Source organism: Dermacentor variabilis, chromosome 10 (assembly GCF_050947875.1).
Source record: "Dermacentor variabilis isolate Ectoservices chromosome 10, ASM5094787v1, whole genome shotgun sequence".
NCBI classification, from domain to species: Eukaryota; Metazoa; Arthropoda; class Arachnida; order Ixodida; family Ixodidae; genus Dermacentor; species Dermacentor variabilis.
In genome coordinates this window covers 24,767,995-24,791,773 of record NC_134577.1, presented here as the reverse complement: position 1 = coordinate 24,791,773, position 23,779 = coordinate 24,767,995, and the positions used below count along the sequence as shown (strand labels likewise).

Below are 23,779 nucleotides of genomic sequence, written 5' to 3'. Positions count from 1 at the left end.
GCAGAAATGTGCCTGGAATGTCCATATAATCGCTGTTGCAATAAAACACGGAACCCTACTTATAATTGTCTTTTTTATCCACTTTGCAGAACCGTTGGACGGAGCTCCCCCAAATGAGTATGGCACGCGTGGGTGCATCCGTGGTGGGCGTCAATGGCCGCCTTCATGTGATGGGCGGTCGACGTCCCTCAGGTTACGAGCGGCCCTTCGCAGTCAGTGGGCCTCCGCTCACACTGGAGACAGCTGAGACCTACGACCCTGAGGTCAGCATGTGGTCCAAGGCAACTCCCATGCCGCTCAGCCGCTGCTATGCTGCCGCCGTTGTCGTATGAGCGCTGCTACGAGCAGTCGTGAGCGACCCAGCAAGAAACTATGGACTTCACTTCCTTCTCAACTGTCTCCCTCACTATCATTTCCTTTTGTGTTGCTGTTTGCTCCTTTTGTTTGTTATGCCTGCTTGTTGGTCACGGTAGAAGCAGCCATATCTGCTGAGCGCTTCTGTTACAGACGTGTATTTGTTTTGCTCTCTTTCTCTTCTGCTGCAAACCTAAGCAAGTGCTTAAAGCTTAGTTTGCTCCCTGCACAGCCATTCATGGGAGCTTTTTGAAATGTGGGAATCTTGAAATAAGCTAAGTTCTCTTGCTGCCCAAGCAGGCAGCTGTTTGATTCAAGGGTGAACACTGTGTACAGGTTAATTCTCCTACTGGCATTTGCACCTCAGAGTCTCCTGCCCCATCCTCCGGTTGAGTGGCATCCCGTCACCACCTGAGCAAGAAACAAAGAGTGGGAAAATCGAATGATGTTGCTGGTCGTGTACACATCACAACACCCCCCCCCCCCCCTTTCCGCATCTTCTCCCGCATGTTAATGGAAGCCAATCTCAAAAGCTATGTTCTTGCGTACTTCAGGCACTGAAAGCAATCGCAGGTGCTGGGAAAACGTCACGGCAGCTATGTTTTAAACGTAACCTATTGTCTTGTGCATGTTCATGGCTTCTCCTGATGGGCATTGCCTTGCATTTTTGACCTGTATGCTAAAAAATGGTATCCTTGTCTTGAATGAAGTGGTGCTGGTCGAACAGTAGGCCCAGAACTTTGATGTTGCCAGAAGAGTGTCTTGGTCGTCCTTGCCTTTTTATTTTTGTGATGCGAAAGCCTGAAAAGAAAGCTAGCGAGACGTGTGGCAGAATGAGATGGTCTTGCAACTCTGATGTGAAAGAGTTGAGCAGCAGCTGATGTGCAAGCAGTGAATGTTGCAGCATATGTTCATGTACATGAAAATATGTGTAAAGAGAAAAGTCAGAATAGAGAGTTTTAGTTTGTCTGGAGACATATTAAACTTCACTGAAAACTTAGTTACCGGAGACATCAACTGCAGCACCAATGCTGGTAATGACATCCTGTGATGCCTTATCAAACAAAAATGCATAAAATGCATTTTTGTGTTACATAGGTGCACTTTCTCAGAAAAATAAATAAGGCCACGTGATAATGAGCAAGTCGTTGCTTAAAATTTACACCAGTGGTTAAGTAGAACATACGCAGTTAGTGCAATAATGGCTGTGTGGCCTCGATTTTAAGCTCTGCGCCACTTGATGGCGGTACCAATGTTACCACTCACGTTTACATCTATTCTTCGAAGGGCAATATGTTTATGGACAAGCTGAAACTCCCTAATTAAACACGTTCTGAGTAGTGAGAGATGCTTGTGCCAAAAGAAGCCCACGTGTGCAAGCGACGTGTGGTTGAAGTCGCTTGCATCAAGACTGTGCTTTAGTGTTATTGTGCGTGTGTTCTGAACTAGTGGTTGTGCTTCAAAGGTTTGTTCGAATTCATATGCCCAACACAAGTGCTTACAAATGCGAAATGCAGGGTGTTAAATTATTGGAACTGATTGTCCCATGTATTTGTGTATTGGTTTCACATTTCCCAAGAGTTGACTGTGAGACAAAGCATAGTTACAGGTGGATGTCGCTCATGAAAGAATGCCACACCAGATTTTCACATACATGCCTTATCTTGATACTTCTTTTTAACTAAATTGAATGTAAAGCAGATCTTGCATTGGCAATTCCTATGCCTACTTGAAGGTGCATTTCTCAAACATCCTTTTGTTACAGGAACAATCGAAGAGTATTAATTTATTTAATGCAGTGACTAATTCACTTGAGGGGCAGTGCTGCCCTTGTAATGAGGCGTTTTTCTGTGCTGGCGTGGAAATGGGTTTCTCAAACAACCCCTTGTCACGTGAATTGATGAGTTTTATTTAAACGTAGTGATTACCTTGCTTGGATAAGCTTAGGAGGCGTGTCAAGTTGGCATGTTTGTGAAGATGGGAGTTGGGCTCTGACATGTTTTTAGTGAAGTGATTTGAAAAGCAGCCAGTGTGATAAGGCGGAATGCTCTGAAGAGTGACTGCGTTGAAAGATTGCAACAGATTGTGTTATCTTGTTTTGGGCTTATGGGAAAACAGCATTTGTGTGTAGGGGAATTGGTTGAAGCACCATTCAACGGGGGCCATGTCTGAAAATGCACATCATGTGGCATACATGACTAATTCACATATTTCCAGTGACCATTTTTCGACATCTGACCATTGTTTCAATGTTATCGCTCGGCGCAAGGTGCACTTAAACATATCCGAAATTTCCATAGTGATATTGCTGATTCGATAGCAAAAGAGCATTATCCAATCAGATTCAGTGTGCAACACAAATGGTGGTGTACGTTATGTCACCTGGCTTCTTTCTGGCCTGCTCTCACAGTTTATGCCTTAACATGGAGTTTATTTTTTCGCTAACAGTCAACTATGAAGTCAGTTTCAACATTGTGGGTGCCTCTTCTGCTTTCAGAAGGATGGATTTAGAAAGCTTGTGGTTTTTGACTTCTTTCGTGAGGAGTCTCCCAGAATAGCAGAGTACCTTAAAACGAAAAACTCGTTTTCTACTTTTGGTTAATTGTATTAGAAATAGTTAACATTCATTAGTTAAAGCTTGGCAGGACGTGACAGGTTGGCCCAAACGATCTGACATTTGAATGAAAAGAAACATTTATAAAATACAAGCACCTTTTGAGAGCTTTGAAAGTTCAGCTAAGAGGTCTAATTAACCTAAAGGTTTTGAAATAATGGAAGTGAACAGTGTTGTCGCTGCTGTTTATGCATTGTTCGAAATGGCCACCACTCAATGGTGAAGTGATTTAGGTGCACTGTCTTGAGCAGGCAGCACACTCCAGTCAGTATGCAGTGTGATGGACCAAGTCCTGGAGATTGCCATGATGCAGTTAGTCAAGAGCTAGAGTGAAGGTTTTGGCAGATGGCTTTATGCAGTGTAGAGACGGAAGGTGCTTAGGAAAGCGTGCACCCAATGATTGCTTTAAGGAATGGTGAATTAATGATGAATGCTTTACCCGGTGAGGTTTCTAGAAGGATGGCAAGGTTGTATAACGTGGTTAGAGATTCACGTGGTTCACTTTACAGAGCTTGTACAAAATATATGAATTCAGGTGATGCTCATGAATGCAGGAAACACGTATTTCGCTACTGGCAGCACCAATTCTGACAATGTTGCAAAAAAAAAATAATATTATTGTACAAGAGTGCTTGCATATTGTGCAATAAGAGATGTTTTTGAATATATTGAACAAAACGGTCTTATCTTCTGTGCAGTTGTAACCAAATCCAGAGCACATTTTACCTTTTTTCTGATGTTCTGTTATGTACTCTTGTGGCATGGTGGTGACCATATGCCTAGTCTGTCTGTCTGAATTTTGCTTGCTTCGAGGAAGCCAACTTCTCACTGTGTCACTTGACAAGTTTCCTGATGTCACCACCTCGTATGTACCACCCCATGTGACCTACAAGCATACCTTGGTCATTTAGCGTAAAATCCCGAGAGACAGCTCACCTAAATTGAGAGAAAATCGAGTGAAAATATGAGGTGGGCTAACTTTCAGTGCGGTGAGTAACTGTCAGGCGGGTAACTTTCAGTTTTTTTTATGCCGGGAGCTTAGTCGGGGGTGGCTTATCTTTTCGGGGGTGGGGCATCTTGAGATTTTACGATAGTGTCTCGGAAACATATGGTTGAATTCTGCTTGTGATATGTGGATTTTATCTTTATCTTGATCATCACTGTTGTCCTAGACTTGTGTGTTGGAACTGTGTTTCTATTTCTGACCTTTCTACTTTCATTGCATAACATGTCAGCAGTGTGTTGAATAACAATGTTGCTTTCAGGGTTGATGCATTATTTTGCTGGATATTTACCCAGCACTAACTGCCTCCTCTTGCTGCGAAGGCTTCTTCACCCAAGCTTTGCCAAGCATTTTATGTTTGAGCCCCCAATTCAACTTCTGTTTGCCTTATCCTCTGTAAAATCGTATGTCTTTCAGGGTGTAATTTTGTCACACAACAGTAGTCTTCATCAATCTTGTGTGTGCTTCCGTTATTATGTAAAACTCACTGCCTCTCCTATCGTGCATGCCATGCACATCTTAAGCTTCTCAAAGAGCTTCTGATAGGTAAATAGCTAGCCTATACACAGTGGGAAAGGAAGGAAATGCTCAAAAGCTATGATTGATGGTGATTGTAATGTGATTTATTGTACTTTGCACCTTTTAGGGTGCAAATTTGTCACACAAAGGTGCAATTTGACAAATTAAACAAAGGGTAAATCTCCACCTAAACATGCAATCTTTTGTGACAAAATTATGCCCTATAGGGCGTAATTTGTTGCAGTCTAAGGGTGTGCAAGTTTCAGTGTATTTTTCTAGTCTCTCTGTGATGGTTTTTGCCAAGGCAAAGCATATATCAATGCAAACTAAAACATGTGATGACTCCAAGAATGTGTCTTGCCTTTCCCTTGTGTGTTATGCTGTGGGCAGCTTTCATAGTTAATTCTGTACATCTTTATGTGGTAGCACTTTGTCTTGTCAGCCAGTGTCTGCAAACGCCGTCTTCCTCATATAACCAATGAAATGGCTGGCTGCGCTCGATAGTGGTCTGTTTCTGTTTTGGCATGGCATGTTTGGGTCTTGCTTGTTCACTCTGCTGATGTCATTTTTTTTTTATGATCACTACAGTTATGTGAAATTCTCGTGAGCATGCTTCAGAAGCATTTAAGGTATGACGGCTTGGTGACACTTGCTAAAAGAGCTGAAAAACACTTCACTACATTTGTGTGTGCGTTTTTTATTTCTTCGTTGTAACGACTTGTTCTGAGTGGCAAGTTTCCGGCTTTGCTATAACAATACAGTATTTCGTATAAACAGGTGCACGGTATCCGGGTTAGGTTGTTGTGCAGCCTATTTGCTTGTGTATTTTGTTATGTCTGTTGCTGCTCGCAAATGTTTATGTACTTCTTTGCTTGTGAAAAGAAAAAAAAAATGGCTTAAATGGAAGGTTTAGCTTGGTTCCAACTCCGATTCTTCCTATCCAATTGAAGTGAAACAAGTGCTAGACCAGTTTGAACTTTGTTGCATTTAAGAGAATACCCCCAAATCTAATAAGACGGGGAGTTTTTTTTAAATTTTGTTTACTTAGGCTTAATGTTTTGTGAAAAAGGCTGAAAATGAGAAACCTAAAATAAAAAATCTCTTTGCGCTTCTTAACCTTGCATCAGAAACTGGTTTTGTAATTAAAGTGAAGCTGACAGACCACATAAAATGGTGCACCTTCTCATTCTACAGTAAAATCATTATTGTCACACAAGATTTGCAGAGGCTGTAGTTGCAAAGTATAGTCTTGTGTCATGTCTAATATATCAAATTTGCCCACTTAAGAGAGTCTACCAGATGCATTTTGCTGCGTTGGGATGTTTTTATTGCAGAGCTACGGAGTTGTTCAAGCTTTATGCTTCAAGCTGCCAACAGTAGCTAAAATTCGGCATTTTATTTTAAGTCCAATAAATGTAACTCAAGCATGTTCAGCAATTGCCAGACATAGTCAGTTGTACATTTCACATGTGCAAAAGAAAGCTAGGGTTTCCTCTTATGGAAGGTGCATGAATGGCCTTGGTGCAACTGCAATGCAAGATGGGCGCAGCTTGGATACGCACGATTCCAGAATTTTGAAGCATAAAAATGCTTGCACGTGCGTAAATACACACATGAACACACACACTAATTTGGATACAGTGCTATGACTTGTAATGCTGTACTGCCTAGCAGTCTCTATGCCTGTATCTGCGTTTCAAGTTCGTTTTGATGGCTGCAGTATTCATTCTGAAATCTAGGAGTCGATGAGCTCTTGGTTGCGATCTTATAATGGCTCAGAAAGCAAACTGTTCACCTGCTCTCTCTTGATTTGTCAGAATAATGCTTTTGTCAGCAAAAGCATAATTCTGACCAATCACGTGTAGGCAAGTGGACAGTTAGCTTTTTGAAACACATGATTGCACACCATGTTGCAGTATGCTGACTGTCAGTAGTAAATCGAGTATATTGGAATGAGTCGTCACTTTTGGTATTTTTAATGGAATGCATTATTTTAAGGGTCATGTATGCTACAGGAATTTGTATAAAAAAGTAGACAGGATCTTTCTTTTGTGTGTGTTTCTATGTGGTACCGGTGATTATACTTGCATTCTATAAATAGTGCGCTATATGGTTTGTGGTCTTCTATGTGAGGTGATCTCTTCTAAAACAAAAACAAACACAAAACTATTTTAGTGCAACTTGAGAATACCACTGTGCAGGTTAAGCACTTTATTTAGCCAATAACTATATTATAATCAGTGTCTAGGCTTTTAAGTACAGCAGCATGGTTATGCCCGAGTTTGTGTAAATGGTTAGAATATTTGTATTGTCAAACTTGAGATGTTATTTTCGATGTACCCTAACTATTCTCGTTTTAGCTGGTGTTTGAAAGTTTGCTGTAATACTGTTGAACAACACAATGCACTTTATATCCATGACACACTTTCTACTTGATTTGCTCCTTCAGTAAAATTAACTGCAGAAATAATAGCGATGAGGAAGGCTGCACCACCAGAAGACATAGCAGGTCCAAGCAAACGTAAAGGTAAATGAGGAGAGTTGTTGAAAACCTAGAGCCAGAGAATTTTAGCAGGGAAGGGAAAAAGAAAAACTTGCAGTTCCTGATTATGGTAATCTGATTTGTACTAAAAGGTATGGCTCCTCTAGCTTTTGTTGGCTTTGTAGTGTTAACAAGTCCCATTAGGGTCATAAACAAAGAGAATAAATTACTTTAGCTCTTCAAGGGCCAATTTTTTTCACTAAATGTGACCCCTCTGGGTCAAATTAAAATTTACCGCAATTTTTCTGGAGTGACCGTAAAGTGAAAAAAAAAAATTCTGTAAGTAAACATGCATTGTTTATGCATGTATAAATATGGTCTTCCATAATTATAAGAATCAAAAGCAGATACACTGAAACGGATAAATTCTGATATGGCACTTGCATAATAGTCTGCATCAAAGGTATTGTGGCTCGACTCACTTGCAGCATGTGAGCGAACACAAAAAAACTATGGTTATGGTTGTACGGCCCGTCAGGAAACCTGAGAGAATTAGAAACCTGCAGTCATCCTTCGTTCCATCGCCAACGAGGGGCAATCCGTTTCTGCGAGTCGAGTCTTCAGAAAAGGAACGCAGGCATGGCAGCATCATTTGTATATACCAGCTTACTCCTGTGAGCAACAGATGAGCGAGCATTTAGCGGTGACACTTTGAGAGATTAGAAACCAGATAGACGTCAGTTTTTATGAGCACAACGAACGGAAACAGCCCGTGAGAAGAAACCAAAACTAAACGCCGCGGGTACCTCGTACGCCCGGGTGCACGAGTGCTCACTAAAATGCCAGCATAAAGAAGCCGTGCAATGAATACCAAGAGACTACCGGGGGGGATTCCTTGTGTCCACACAAGGCAGCAGCACTTGCTGGGCAACAGCATTTCAATCATACAAACAGCACCATAAGTACAGACAGCACCATAAGGACCCTCGGAGGGTTAACCAGAAGTAATATATGCTGGGCTTGGATATAATGCTGGTCATTTAGAGGTCGTTTTATGTTAAAATTGTTGCAGTTGGGCCTTCCCCTCTTCTCTGAATTCAAAATGGAAACAAACAAAACACTGAAAATCTTCTTGTCTCCCAGTCTACAGCTAACACCTCTCACCCTCTGTGGCATGAAAACCCTCTTTCCCCTAATCATTTCTCCAGTGCATGCCAAAATGTTTCGTTGCCCACATAAGCCTACCATCAACATAAATTGAAACACAGTAACAAGAAAAAAAATAAGAAAAATAAAACAAAACCTTAAGAAATTTGAAGATGCATATGCCATTCTGAGCTACTTGTACATCAAGGGTAGCAACGCTGTACAAGGGAGCTCTCGTACCCTCAGGAAGTCCTAGGCGTCTGTTTTGCCACTTTGCGAATGCTTCACTGGATGCACTGCAGTTCTTTGGCTACAATAAAACCTTGTTATAATGCAGTTGAAGGGGGATCTATTGCAACGTTCGGTTACCTCCATTACATGTTCCTCCGTTACGTCCACTGCACATTCCAGCATGCTTTGCCGACTCTGCTGGTGTCGATGTCTGGCTGTGCGTTCCAGCGGCCTGGCAGGACTGAGTTGCTGGCTGCTCCGACATTTGAAACCACTGCCACACATCACAGTCTGCTTTCACTGCTGCTTCGTGAAAACCATTCGGGAAATCCCCCTAAACGGCTTTGCCATAAAATTCACTGGGACGCACCTGCAATTTCATGTTCTTCCTGATTTGTTGTATGGGCACAAATTAGGATCTGGCACAGCTCTGGGTGCTACTTCATGATTTTAAACAGACAATTTAGGGATTTTATGTCATGTTTTGAAGCACCAATGGAAAATACATATATATGTTTCTTTTTATGTCTGGGTTTCAATTTATGCTGATGGTATAGTTTTACCTGAAATTTTTGAAGCTACTGCAATTTGTGCTAAGGCACCGCCTTCTTTGTGTAAGAAAAGCAAATTGGGCAGGAATGTAGGTGAGTGGCACTAAATTTGCTGTGAAAAGTTGTCCATACCGCGAAATGAAAGAGCAGCAAAATTGGGATGTCTTGTGAAAATTTTGAAACACTGCGCAAATAGCAGCATTATACGTAAAACTATTACATTAAATTTAAATGCTAAATGGGAATAGTATAAAGTAGAAAAGTAGCCGTTTCCTTTTCGCTGAAGTTCCAGGTACAAAGCTCAGATGTTCAATTCACTAATTTTTTTCTTTGGCTTCAGATTTGGTTTGTGTAATTGAATACTGTTTGTGCAACATTGCTCTTTATTTGTTCGTTCAGCCAGGGCTTCAAAATGCAAACATGGGCTGGGCAGAAGCTTGAATTGGCAAGTGGCAGCATCGATGAAAAACCGATCATACCGGCTGTTACCTGAAGCGGGCAGTTCTGCTGCATGCGTTTTCAGACTTTCCATCGGGCCACATACTGGTGCTCTTTAGGACTTTTCTCTTTCCCTGCTATGCGTTGAAAAATTACAGCCGCTTCACCACTCTCATGAGGTTCGTAGTGCCAAGCATGCTGTAGGAGCCCTAAAACAAGACCAGGTGAAATACTTTCACTTGCAAACTGGCCTCGGAACTTTTGACAGCGACTGTATTGGTGACAGTTCCTGTTTCCAGAGCCTTGAAACAAAACTCGGTGTCAGATGCTGTCACTTGTAAAGTGGCTTCAAAGTTTTTGGAGAATGTACCTGTGGTACCTTTTATTTGCAGGGTGCTGCTACAAGATCTGATGACAGATACCATCATTTCCAGAGTGGCTTAGAAACTTGACTGAGACTATACGTGTGACACTTCTTTTTGTTTTGTTTGCAGGACCTTTTGTGTAAGAGTGCATGCGTGGTGAAATATGTGATCGCTGTTGCATGCATTTTTGCTGATTGCTGCTGGAAATCATTCTGCATTGTATAATTTACTCTCTCAATAATTGTTTCCAGTTTCGGCATAGTTCCGTGAAAGTGAATAACCAAAATAACGTCTCGGCGTGATTCGAAATGTATGGGCTATGTTGGAAATCGACGAAATGATTAACTTTCCAGCAACAATGACCACAGCAATCCACCAGGAATAATTAATCCTTTGAAATTGCCCTTGTGAGCACCTTGTTTTTTTTTATTGTGTGCTTGTTTTCATTTTCTGCGACCAGCGAACATATCTCTCGTGTGTTCTTGCATCATTGCATTGAGAGAGAGACAAATGTGGGTGATTTTGCACTGCCTTTTTGTGTGTGCTTGTATAAGCGTATTGTGAGGATGAAAAAAAAAAAGTACAAAAGCTATACTGTAAAAAAAATATAAAACATAGTCTAATAAATGGTTTTTACAAAGCCTCAACCTGCGGCTGCTTCACTGCACATAGACCGTTGCGACACCATTCGAAAGCACGGGTCATGCTATAACTTGGATGGTCATGATCATAATCATCACCTTTATTTCAGCGCACTGTAGACAAGTGCTTTTTTTTAGAAATCTATTATATTACCATTTGTCAACCAAGAAGGTTGCAAGGATGATTTCTAGTTGCAAAAGGAGTTTCAACAGCACTGCTGAGAAGTTTGCGTGTGGCCTCCAAGACGAGAAGCGTGGCGCGCCAGTGCCTGCAGATGCTGAGAATTGTCCCCTTGCTTGTCACACCCTCAGTGCGGCAAGAGGTTCATCGAAAAGAGCGGCACGTAGCCAGTGCTTTCACGGCACAGCATGATAAAGCGTTGGCGCGAAAGGCATTAATTGAAAAGTGGAAAATACTCAGTGCATTTGTGGTGCAGGCTGCTAATGCGTCTGGCTGCTGTTCTGAAGGAATCCTTGTGACGTGGGTTCAATTCCGCTCGGCATCTGATAAATTGAGGGGATCTTTTTCGTCATTGTAGAGCGGTACATAACTAGCTACTCAAGTTGGCGCAAGACGTTCACTAATGAGCGGCACACTCCTACTGGCACAAACCCAGTGCACCCGAGTTGGCGCCAAAGAGGTTAATTGAAGACTAGCGCAGACCAAGCTGCACATACCCAGCACTCCAAGAGTGGCACACATGCACACCTTGCCACAGTACTCGGTAACCCAAGTTGGTTCAAAGGTTGGCCTCGAACTGTTACCTCAGCACAGCTGCCGATGCACTGCCCACTCGACCATGAACTACCCAGTGACCCAGCAAGGCAGGAAAACTGTTATGTACAAGCAAACGTGCGTAGGTACATGCGAAAGCAATTCCACAAGTTTCCTGACTCGCCAATCTTTGATGGAGATGGGAATCATACAACTGTTTCACTTTTCAATATTTCCCTCACTTCAACGCATTTTTCACACCTCTGCATTAACATCTATATGCCCTTCAAAGAATAGTCTGGAGTTTTGTCTTTGAAATGTCTGTGGACGGCACTTTTCACTTCATCATCAAGAAAATTTTTTTTTGCCTCGAAGATCTTTCTTCAGCCTTGAGAAGAGGTAGTAAAAGGGCGCGGGCTTTGGGTTATAGAGTGGGCGATCAATTTCGTCGAAGCCACAGTCATTTGCTGCAGCCTTTGTAACACTCGCCACGTGAACTAGAATGTTGTTGTGAAGCAGGTGGACACCATGATGGAAAATCCCTCGCGTCCTCTTGTTTAATGCATCATGCAGTTTGTGTAGAAGTGGCGCATAATACTGTTAGTTCACTGTAGTATTTCTTTCTTGAAAGTCGATCAAAAGAATCCCGCAGCAATCCCAAAAGATTGTTGCCATGAGCTTCATGGTCGACTGAGTCACCTTGGCTTTTCTCGGTGGTGCTTCTCCTGGTTTGCGCCATTCCATCAATTCTCTTTTGGAAAGGGGATCGTAGTAAAGAACCATGGTTTCATCCCTGGTGACAATAAACTCCAGCACTTTTCTCTCATTCCTACCGTAAAACTCTTAAAAACTTGAGAGAACAGGCCACACGATGCTCCTTCTGCACAGAAGAAAGGATTCAGGGCACCCATCTTGCACTGACCTTTGTCATGTGAAGCTTCTTATGAATTATGTGGAACATGGTCGTTACAGCAGGTCCCACCTGTGCCGTGATCTTTTTTAACTTAAGCCTCCTGGTCGTTGAGCACTTCCTTCTCAACAAGAGAGACAATTCCTTCAGTCATCACCTCCATGGGTCGACCACTGTGGGGCTCATCCTCGATGCTCTCTCTTCCTAGGTGAAACTGTTTTGCCCACTCCTTCACGGTGAAATAAGAAGTGGAAGCTTCTGCGTACCCACCATCCAAACGTTGTTTGTCAATACTTGGAGAAACCCCTTGTTTGGTAAGGAACTTAATCACGGTTCAATACTTTATTTTTAGCATTATTGTAACTTAGCATGCCTCGTGCTTGTCGGGAAAGTGCTCGCTACTGACAAACGCGTGCTGAGTTCGAACTTGTACACTGGCCTCCTGAGAGGTGGAACTGTGTCTGAAGTGGTCGTTTTGAAATCGCTGCAAGTTTTAGATGTCAGGCCGAAAACTTGTGGAATTACCCTTTTACATAGCCACTGGAAAGTGCATAAAGTACCCTAAGAATGCTAACACATAATTGGTTTTTATTTATTAAAATTTATCTTTTTGACCAAGAGAGAGAGAGAGGGGGGGGGCGGTGGTCTACTTCACCTGTGGCGGCTGCGCATGCTTTCCCTACCGTACCTCAAGAGCGATCTGCATTGAGGATGGAGTCTAGGTACGTTGGCAGAACACACAGCTTTGTGCATGCTGTGTGTTCTCGGCGCTCACTTTTCATTGAAGCGGCAGACAGCACGAATGTCACTTTGCTCGCTGCTGCTGGCGCGTTTCCACACGCAAGTGTTTTGACAGAGAGTTTACGCGGTCGTCAAGTCAGATGTGTTCATGTTTGCTTGCGCGTGCATGACACCATGCATCTTAATTTAGTGTGCCTATGTTTACAAGTTTATATGGACAATAAAACTACTATCCTTACTTCGTATAACTGTCCACTAGTTTGCTATCGCAATCGATGCTTCGCCTTTCGGGCAAAACCAACTTTGTTGTACCAGCTTACGCTTACCCCAGCGACTGGTCAGATCAGAACTGTAACAAGTCGTGCTAGTATATTGTATCTTTGTAGAGATAACCTAGCTGCATGAAAAATATGAGATTGACCATTCTTTTGGCTTGGGTAAGCTTAAGCCAGTATTAAGCAGCTCCCAGCTTTAAAGGAGAATGAAAACAATGTCCATAGGTAGGAAGGTGAATGTCTTTTATTTTATTCCTCTTATTGGCTTTCTCAATGCCTACAACCCTGAAAAGTGATCCGTAAAGAAAACAGTCCCTTGTCTGAAACATCTTAAGGATAACAAGGAGCAAGAAGAAAGAAGGACTAGCAACACTTTCCCTGTCAGAGGAACATCTTAAGCACTGCACTTTGCATTCAGCCTATTTCATGTGTGCAGTGCGTCAACTTACAACTGTGCAAGCGAACTGTCATCAGTATGGAAGCCTGCTGTGTCCTGCTAAAATTTGATGCACACAATCTTTCATGCTAAGGCAGACTCTATGGGAGTAAAACACAACAATTTTTTGCTTGGTTTAATTAAACGGTTGCGGACAACAAAAAGTGGAAAGTGCCGCTACCTTGCTGCCAGGTCTCATTAGAATGGTGCTCTATCAAATCATTGGCTGTGCTAGTACATGAAACGGCAATACCAGCACACTCGGTTTTCAAGTGCTAATTGTAACAGTGCACCACAACTTTTTTCTTATACATTTCAATGCAATATCTGGACCAATATCTGGACCGAAGATGCAGCGTGTGTGAAGTATTGCACATGCCACCCTATAATTGACAAACTGTGCTTCATCAGACACTGCAATACGAAGGAAATCTCGCTGAACAAGTGTGCATGTCTACAGACTTGATCTCCAAGTATAAAATAACATTGCATACATTAAGCTCTCCAGCTATTCAAGTTTCAAAATCTCGAACACTGTTCGAACAAGTGTATAGTCTTATTCACTTCAGGCTAAATGACCAGATCAGCATAAGGACACAATATATACTTGGCGAGGGGAGAAGAAAACAGCTATTTCAGACTTTGTTATGCCCCTCACACATAATCTGTACGACATTCAATGCTGTAAATCCTGCCAAAGAGGATTACAGAATTACATGTGCCATAGGACATCATCATTTATTCTGTGAACTTTCACTGTTGAGCCGACAGTAAAGAATTCAGTAAACAAAGTCCTCGTTTATGGACTAAATAACTAAAGAAAAAAAACCCACCACCACCCAGTGGTGAATAAACTTCATCTTCTTATAGTATGGCTGAACAGTTACTTGAGCAATTCTCATTACAAGCTTTCGCATAGCTCTGCTCTCTTTTTTTGTTCATCTCGGCGCTGGCACTTTATGTGGTCGCTGATGTTTTCAAAGGACTTAAAAATGGACAGAGCCGGGCTTGCGAATGCGTTGCAGCAAAGCCAAGAACTGCAGCCCTGTTTATTAAAGCCCAGAGGCTTTTGTTGCCACCACAATGCTGGCAGAAAACCAAGCTCTGAGGGGCAGCTTTGACAGATCTGACACCATATCTGCAGTGCAAATTCTTTAACCAGTGAAATGGCCGTGTTTGGTTTATAAATGGGCGCCCTTGTCCCCGTGCGGAGTGGCAGCCTGCTTCATTTGGAACTGCGACCAGAGTGTCCAGCAAACACATTTACTCTTGTACTGGCACATATCCTATCCCTAGTCGCTGCCTATCAAACGTGACTGTGGCCCGCCAACCGCTGACTGACTGAACTTTTACTTCTCATACACCTATGCCTCAACTATGAGAGATCCCCCCCCCCCCTCCCCCCCAAAAAAATAAGGCTACCAGATAACCTCAACAGCCACCAAAGTCTCAATGCATGACCTGCATTTTGTCATGCCACCCCATTAGAATTTGGCCTAAGGTTGGAAGTTGAACCCATGACCATCTGCGCAGCAGCAGAATGTTGTAACTACTGACCCACTGCAACGTGACGCGCTGGTTCGCCAGTTGTGCCCAAAAGGCCACAGTCTGAGCTTTTCGGGGTATAGCTTTGGCACATTTTCAGCTAATTCTTCAATCTTTTAATTCAGTCGTGTCGCTCCAAAACACACTCGCCAGTCACATGCTCTGATGGCTTATCTCAAAAGCTGTGAAATATACCCATGTAAAACTGACGCAGTATGTGTTAACCTAACTTGAATCTTATATGGTGTATACTACACAGTGCCCTATATGTGACATGCAATATCATATATATATATACACACACATGTGTGCACATTCAGCTATAATGCAAATATTACTTTTAAAAATGGCTCATTTTCATAAATGTACAGGAAGATGGGGTTTCCTAGAGGTAAAACAAGCCTAGAGAATACTTTAAGTTATATTAACATTATATTAAGCACCAGGTAGCTGCTCCACATGGTCACCAGAATGCCAGAGGTAAATCTCAAGACTGAAAAACAATACATTTTCATATGCGTCATTGTGCGTAAAATGCAGTTTAGAAAGTGTAAAACAAAATTCTCAGACAGAATAGGAAAAAGGAAGCGCAACTTTTCACACTCAAGGAGAGCTTATTTTGAGGAGACGCTAGTTAAGTAGACATAGTATACAGCCCTTTATAACAGACTAGCCTAGAACATGCTCCACTCGGTAAAAAAATGCTAAAATAACTGTAGGCAACACGATAGTGCGACATTTAAAACCACCGCCTTCAGTTCTTGAAGCAAGAGACACAACGAAGTGCGTGGTACTGGCTTTGAAATAAGATACAAAGATGTTACTTGCGTCTGGTATTAAAAAATGTTGTAAATAAAATGGAAGTTTGTGTGGGAACTTTGTCCAAATCACCGGGTGGGTGGGCATTCAACAATCACAGAAAAGGATGGCAACAGAATGAACCCAACAAACACAAAACAAGGCACACACTCTTGCAATTCTTCCTTGAGAACGAGACTCCCCCAGCTCCCTTCTCTCCAACAAGAGTCCGGCACTTGGCAGCGGAGAAAACTCGCTCTTGCGGCGGTAGACCCCATTTGCACACACACACACAACCTGTAAAGGACAGAGAGAGATCAACACGGGTGCAAGAAAAAGCTGAACATCTCCGCAGTCTCGGAGCAGAGTCTGGTTTATTAATCAGATTTCCAGTCTGGTCGGACAATGTAACCAACACAGTGTTGTACAGCCTACAAACAGCTTGGAACTTCAAGATTTTCTCGGGTCTCACAATCTGTAAGGCATTCACTGTGCTGATGGTGCTCGGATTATCGTAATCTACAACTTATGTCTACTGTAGGGCAAAGACTTCTTTCAAATACCTGTAATCAACACTGTTACTACCATGCAACATCAAGTTGTGGTCAGCTGCTTACCACTATCCTTGAAAAGAAGAGTGTACAATCATTTCATCCTACCAGTACTAACAAATGGGGCAGAAGCTCTGAGGTAACCAAGGAAGTTTGAAATGTTAGGCACAACATTAAGAGAATGGGAGACAGTTTGTACCTAGCGGGCAAACAGGGATAGCTGATATTCTAGTTAAGAGCAAAAAATGAAGTTGGCCATATAATGCATAAGGCACATAAACGACAGTCTATTAGACTTGTAGACTGGGTGCCAAGGGAAAGAAAGCACATTCAAGGACGGCAGTGAACTAGTTGGAGTGATAAAATTGGAACATTTTCAGGCATAATATGCAGGGTCAGCCTGCGCAAGACAGGGGTAATTAGAGATCAATGGAAGAGGCCTTCACCCTGCAGTGATTTACTATGATGATAAATCAACCCTGTCCTGTGTCAACCAAACCTACCTTGTGCTCGCAAGTTTTCCGTTTCCCACTTTCATTGCTCCAGCTTAATGTGCCATAGAAACAGAGCCTTGGTGTCACAGTCAAATAGTGAGAACCGGATTTTGCAGCAAATTGTTGCTATGACTCATTGCTATGACTTGTTCTCACATTACAATTACGTTGGCTGCAATGGTGAGCATACGCGCAGCTCAAAGGCGAGCAGGGAAACAGCAGTGGTACTAAAGCTTTGTTCTGACAGCCTTTTATCATTTCTTTTCCCACAGTGACATTAAACAATGTATGCATATGATGTAATTGGTGTATGCTTCTGGTTAACTGTATCATAGCCACATTGTTTTACGAGATGGATGCCCATGTTTGCTTCTGTAGTAGCAGCTTTTGGGTGCCATTTCTCCAATGTCACCTGTTGCTGCTGCTTTGGGATCACTTTTACTATGACGATAATTTTTACATTACGAACCTAAAACTCAGCTTTTCAGTAATGGTGATGTTACTGTAGTATTAAAAGCAAGACTTTTGTAATAGAACTGCTTGTCGCTAATGTGACTAGATTATGGCAGTTAAAAATGCTGAAGAAGCATCTGGCAACTGCAATGCAGGTATCTGAAGCAGATATGAGTTTGTGTAAAGTTAGGTTAGCTTTCTCATGTGGCCTACAGACATGTCAAAAGCTGAAGGAGCACACGACACCTACAACTGCTAAACATTTGAGACCTTCACGGGGTATTCACACAGGAGAAAACTTGCCTGTCAGTACGAGGCGTGCGCCTGGTGTTATAATGTCACGTTTTTATGAGGAGGTGTGACGCTGCTGCCTATCCCCATAGGTAGGAGAGCTTCCGACCAAGAGGGACAAGTAAACCCCACTCGGTCATGGACGTAGAAGCATTTCAGCTGGTGTCTGGCGACCTTAATCAAATTGCTCCTCAAGAGGGCAGCAGTCATATTGCAACGCTTTGTTGACGTGGCCGCCAGAGTCGCAGTGAGCAACCTGGCCACAGTTTTGAAGGCTTGTTCCACGTTCGAGCACCGGGATGGCGAAATTAGGCGACAATGCCACTCTTGTTGATGAAGCATGCTGGCACTCTTTTCAGCAAGTGATGAAGTGTGGCACTGAGAATAGAAAGTACCAAAGTGGTTTATACTGTCTTTCCCCGACTTTCCTCTCCAATCTCTTTGCCCATGTGAGTGAGGGATGTCTACGAGCAACACTCCAGTGTAACTGGTTGTGTTGCTCCTATATCCCTGGTGAAAAGTCATGCCCCCACCTGAGCAAATATGATGACCTCAGCCATTGCACTTGCCTTGTTTTGTCGCTGGTGTGTCCCTGGAGGAAATTGGAAAAAAGAGGGAGGAAGCAGTGACGTCTCGAAGTGGACACGGCATGCAGCAAGTTGGGAGGGGCCGCAACGTCAGTCCTTTTTCTTGGTGGCTTCGGACTTTCCATTCTTGGCAGCATCCGTCTTGCCCTCACCTCCACGGCTGGAAGTGAGTGCCCGTCCCAAGGCATCCCAGACACCACCCAGGAAGACTGCACAGAAGAGGTTCTCAAAGGGCAGGAACGGGTCGTGGATGCCCAGGAGCATGGCCGACAGCTTGAAGTAAAGCAGGAACACCACGATGCCCAGGTAGACGAGCGCGTGTGGTGCCGAGACGTACTCCGTTTTCTTGTCCAGCACAAAGATCACTGAGGCCACCAGACATGCTTTTGTAGCGCTGCAGAGGGTGATGTGAGCAACAAAAATAAGCTGTCATCAGAACAGTAACAAAATCAATTCACTCACTAAGAGTAACAAGATCATTGGAGCTTGATAATAGGATGCACTGACCAAACAAACTGATAGGTGTGGTATAGTAATGAGCTTTTTATTGCGTTCAGTGGCCTTGAAAAGCAAAATGTGAGGCTTCCATGCTGTATTTAGCTTGTGCCTGACAGAAATCTTGCTATACAAATAGTGTATTTGAAATTCATATATGCTCTCGTTAGGTGCCCATCTGCCAAATGTCTGAAGCCATTAAGTGCCAACCAGCCTGAATATGACTTGTTTTGTCTAAATGATTGAAAGTAGAATGCTCGTGATAGCGGAGTTTTTACTCTGACTTCCATAAAAATTGATAAAAATGGCTAAATTTCAGTGTCTTAAGACCATGATTACAACTTCGGTTATATACATTTCATATGTGCAATTTGCTGAATGCAATGACTACTGAAACCCATGAGCTCCACTGGCTTCATCGAGATAGGCTTTTGGTGGAGCCCACAAAGCTTGTGTAATTTAGTCGGCAACACTTTCAAAGGTTGTTGAAGGTGGAAAAGGTGCACACCTGACGTGGATATGAAACAGTCTTTGCAGAAGTTCCAGTGCAGCTTACTGAATTGTGATATCTCAAAACTGTGTGCATTAAAAGGCTGAGTTGCCATTCATTATTCAAGAAAATGAAAATGGCTTTGTTTGTACCAATGGAAGTAGCATGCACAAAATTATGACTTTTCGCTACACCTCATCAACATGACTGTTTCCACAGAAACTGAGTTCTACCAGCAAGACAGGTTGTAAAGACTCACAAGCTAGGCTGCATGATCTCCATGGCTCCTGGAGTCCAGAAGCCGCGGAGTAGCCGCTCGAAGACTTTGAGAAATGATGACCCGTTACCTGTGATTTGTAGCAGCGAAACAGAAAGCAACTTCAATGTCACCTCTGTGTCCTGCAAGTTCTTAAAGCAATCACACACACATGCAGTGAAAAGTATAATTAAGACTCTCCATAATAACATTGCAGCGAAACACCCCCAAACCTGTTTTCAGCTAAGAAGAATGGAGTGCTTCATATGCTGTGAAAGTTTATAGTACTTCAAATGTAGAGAATTGATGAGGAACATTTGGTTATGGTAATATTGTTATTTCACTTCACCCCAGAATGGCATTTGTTAATCCTTCTTTTGGATTTCATATCGGACAAAACTTAGTCCATCAACACTTGAGTGGTGACTGTTATCTTGCGATGCACAGTGGTTCTGTAAGCACCCTATTATGTACAGGTGGCAACAGATATTTTGTGCCAAACCTTATCCTTCATGCCACGGTGGCAGTAAACTTCAGCTAATGCAATAGTATCCACTTCAGGTATAGTAATGTCACAGTCTAATATGTACTAGTTGTTCAGGAGCTTTGCTTCATGGTGGGGAAATTGTTTTCCACTCGTTGATTCGGAAGATGCTCGAGTTTTCCACTGTTCATTTAAAGTAATTCACTCCATGACTCAGTGGTTCTGAGTTACATATTAATTACAGTGTTGGATTTAACTGGGAGTCACATAAGCACCATGTTCTTTCACCAGCGTTTGTCAACTTATGCTGTGACCTAGTGTGGAGTGTGGTGTTTAGCGCTGGCAAATCCTGATTTGTGAAACCCATGAGATCTAAGAGCTCACTCAAGGATTCAGGTAGTCCTGTATGAACGACTAGAATTTGCTATCACTTTTTCGATGATGGCAAAATGTGTTGCAGCTGTCAGTGATAGCAGCTGTGGGGAACTGGTGAATAAGGAAACGCATTCGTCTCTATTGTCCCGATGGTAGCATGAAAGAACAGGCGGTAAGGTACCAAACTGGGCCAGTCGGTAGGCATTCAAGGTGGATAGTGCAAACACAAGAGGCAAAAGAAATGGAGACAGGACAAGTTACTTGGCAGTTGGGTGCTGCCTCAATGTGTGCCTGTGTGAGCATTATGTAATAGGTTAAAAGGCATTTCTTATTCACATTTGCCAATGCATTGTTTAAAGTATGGCAACAGTTAGGTATAATTTTGTAAACAAGAACACTCGCCACTGTTTAAGCTGTTCACTAATAGTGTTGTTAGAATGTCAGTTTGCATACTATACTGATTGCACTTGAATCATGTTCTGTATCTTTCCCTTTTTCTTGCTTTTTTTTTTCTTTGGTGTGCCTCCTTCTTTCATTTTTGGTTCTTTTTACCTGCATCATCTACTTGCTTCCTATAAATTCAATGACTCCAAATCAAGTTTCAGCTGGAACTTATCCTGTCCCCTCTGCTGAATTTTTGTTTAATTTGCACTGTCTCCATGAACAGGACACAGACACAAATGTGAAGAATTGGGACTTCAGCACAATTCTTGTTTACATCTGGGTACTTATGTTTTACCGTACATGCAAGAATGATGGCAGTCGACCACATCAAGCCTATCCAAGCAAGCACATGCCTGACCTTTGACAACGCCAATGATGACCATGATGAGGTAGCTGTTGGGATAGATCTTGGCAGCATGCATGACGCCGTCGTGAACTTTCTTGCACCTCGTGACCTCCTTCATCAGCGCAATCACAAGCTTGCAGGGGAAAAACTTGCATATCTTGTACACGATGTCAAAGGGCGAGTAAAAGATGGCGTACCTGTTGCGCGCCAGTGAGACAAAAGAACAGTGCAACTGCAGTAACACCACAATATAATTCTTACACTTAGTGGGTGCCAGTATCAGCTAAACAGCAAGTATTGTAAACTTTAGTTGCGAGTTTCAAACCACGAAGTACAGCTAATTCATGCAACTACATAAAAACTGTGTAGTTTGTGGCTTATCTTTGCAGTTTCTTATATTAACTGCACTGAAGCCAATTTGTGCATGCAAACTTGTACTAATGTGAAAACGTTAAGCTCACTTAACCTCCAAGTGCAATAATCATTTAGAATAAAAATAATTTGTCTGTGGTCTAAACATCTACATTAAAGCAATGCACATAATCTGAAGAGGCACAGCTTATTAATGCCCTAAATATTGCGGGACAGTGTAAATTAGTGACAAACAATGAACACATACTGCCTAAAAGAAACATCTGAGGGGCAACTGTTCTATGCTATTGTGTCTAAAAAGTATCCTTGCTTTTGCTGCAATGTTTAAGTTTTCACTAAAACTCCCAACATGTGAAAGCTTGAATGCTTAATCTCTTCTCCTATCTTCCCTCACAGTATGAGGATTATGCAACTGTCAGTACAAAAATAATAAAGAAAGGGAGGGAGATCTAAGAGAGAGAGAATTGTTGTGCACCATTGGTAGCACGTACCACACTGCAGTAGCAAGCAGTATCTGCTGGTTGTTCTTGAGGGCTCCCAGGACGGGCTCACCCAGCAGAAACGCTGACAAGATCCCGCCAGCAAAAATGGAAAACATGCTCGATATCCAGCAGGACATTGGGTGCTTCCTCGAGAACAGCTGGGAACCTGTGCAAGGTGCCATGTAGCCGAGGGGTGAAACTTGGATTTTTTTGCTAAACTCAGTAGTAGAAGCAATTTAGTGGTGCTATCGCACAAAGCAGAAAAATCAGATGGTGCTGTTATGCTTTCCATCCATTTCCTCAGCTGTGACTTGTTCAGTGCTGGGAAGCACGCACCCCAATATGCAGCAACACCCATGATTCTTTCTACAAATGTATAAAGGTGGCGGACAGTGGCTGGCATTTAGTCAGTAAGGATTGGCAAATATTCAAGACTGCTGACATTGGTCCAAGTGCTGGATGTATTAAATGACAGTACCTCTCGAGTGCTTCGGCTCGCCCAGCCCAGCCATCACATGCCATTACATTCACAGCGCCGCTGCATGAAGGCACTACCGGTTTGGACAGCGTATTTCGGTGATTTTGTTTTCCTTTGCACAATTGAATGTGGTTGAGGAATTAATGTGAATGCATCAGCTTTAGCATTGCATGTTCACACCCGAGTGCTTGAGGAAAGAAAATAGAAAGTGCTTCAGTATGCAGAGACAAAGGCAAGAGCAGCACTGGTGAGTCAGATGACGGATCTAAAAGGGTGGTGTGGAACTTGCTGTTGCTGATGATTGGGCGTGCTTTCATTTTACAAGACGCTATAAAGTAATGCTACAGCAGCACCTATTTGTAGGATAACTTGTACATCGTTAACATATATATTAGATAAAAATTAACACATATGGTCATGTCGGATGCATGAAAAGCTCGCACTGTAAAAGCCGAATCAATTAATGTCAAGAGAAAGTTATTAGTCCAGCTACAAAGGTGGCATTGTGTTGTCGACGTTGTCTGCGATCAAAAACAATGCAAGCGAGCGACTTTCTTTTTACTTCGAACGTCTAACGCGTGTTCTCAGGCGTGAAGACTGCTCACTGTGACAGGTAGACGCTTTCAAGCGACACGCTACAGCGATATGCCAATCACGCTCCACTGCAGGAACGCCTGCGAGCGAGCTTTCGTGAAGCACGAGCGAACTTAGGGGGCCCCCAAAAAAGGATCGCGCTGCTCCGCCAAAGTTTACTTAAAGCTCGCGACATTCGCTACACTCAGCGACAATCGCACAGCGGGAGTCACGGCATCAGTCGCGATCGAAAGCAAAAATGAAAAACCTGCCGCAATGTGTTTAGTTTCCGACGTGCGCCACATGCCAAGGCGAAGGAGAAAACAGTGCGCCGCGATCGTCTACTGCGAGGCTTAGAAAAGCATCCTCTCGAGATCCTTGGTCGTTTTGTTTAGTGCTTGTTTGTTACCGAATTGTTCTCCCAAGGGTACAAGAGCTGGGCCAGACCCGGGGTTATCGCTTACCGGCTCCTAAGTCCTCGCGCAGGTACAGGCAGGTGATTATACAGTGGGCAATGTCGAAGTACGGGTACATTTTGAGCTTTGCCACCTGGTTGGCGACATCGAGAAACATTTCGGGATCCATTTTTAAGTCCTTTGCAACTTCGGGGGTGCCGGAGCGCCCGCTCGCCGTTCGGGATTCGTACGGAAATCGTAAATAGAACGCGCAGCGGGGCTGGCTGCTACTCGCCGGACCCTCTCTCCTCCATTGCGCACGCGCACAAGATGATGGAAAGAGCAGGAGAGCGATTTGAATAGAGGAATAACCGTGGAGTCTGATATCACGGGAGTGAAAAACCCACCGGTTCTTCAAATGTCGCGGTTGAAGCCGTTAGACATTGAAA

At 43.0% G+C, this 23,779-nt stretch overlaps 2 protein-coding genes across 4 annotated transcripts in view; one reads left to right on the top strand and one right to left on the bottom strand.

Moving 5' to 3' along the window:
• The window catches only part of LOC142560171 (actin-binding protein IPP-like), a 37,630-nt gene extending 27,280 nt beyond the window's left edge, over window positions 1-10,350 (top strand). For all 3 annotated transcript variants that reach the window (XM_075672054.1, XM_075672052.1, XM_075672053.1), the window contains one exon: window positions 90-10,350. In XM_075672054.1, the coding sequence (XP_075528169.1) occupies window positions 90-332 (243 nt within the window). In that variant the 3' untranslated portion in view covers window positions 333-10,350. The remainder of the gene's footprint in view (window positions 1-89) is intronic.
• Window positions 10,351-13,211: 2,861 nt separating this feature from the next.
• LOC142560170 (trimeric intracellular cation channel type 1B.1) lies at window positions 13,212-23,636 on the bottom strand. The gene is made up of 6 exons (XM_075672051.1): window positions 23,400-23,636; window positions 21,894-22,050; window positions 21,043-21,227; window positions 19,385-19,472; window positions 18,123-18,534; window positions 13,212-16,061 (listed from the first exon to the last, which is right to left on the bottom strand). The coding sequence occupies exons 1-5, from the start codon at window positions 23,518-23,520 to the stop codon at window positions 18,231-18,233; spliced, it is 855 nt and encodes a 284-aa protein (XP_075528166.1). The 5' UTR covers window positions 23,521-23,636; the 3' UTR covers window positions 13,212-16,061; window positions 18,123-18,230.
• Window positions 23,637-23,779: the final 143 nt, after the last annotated feature.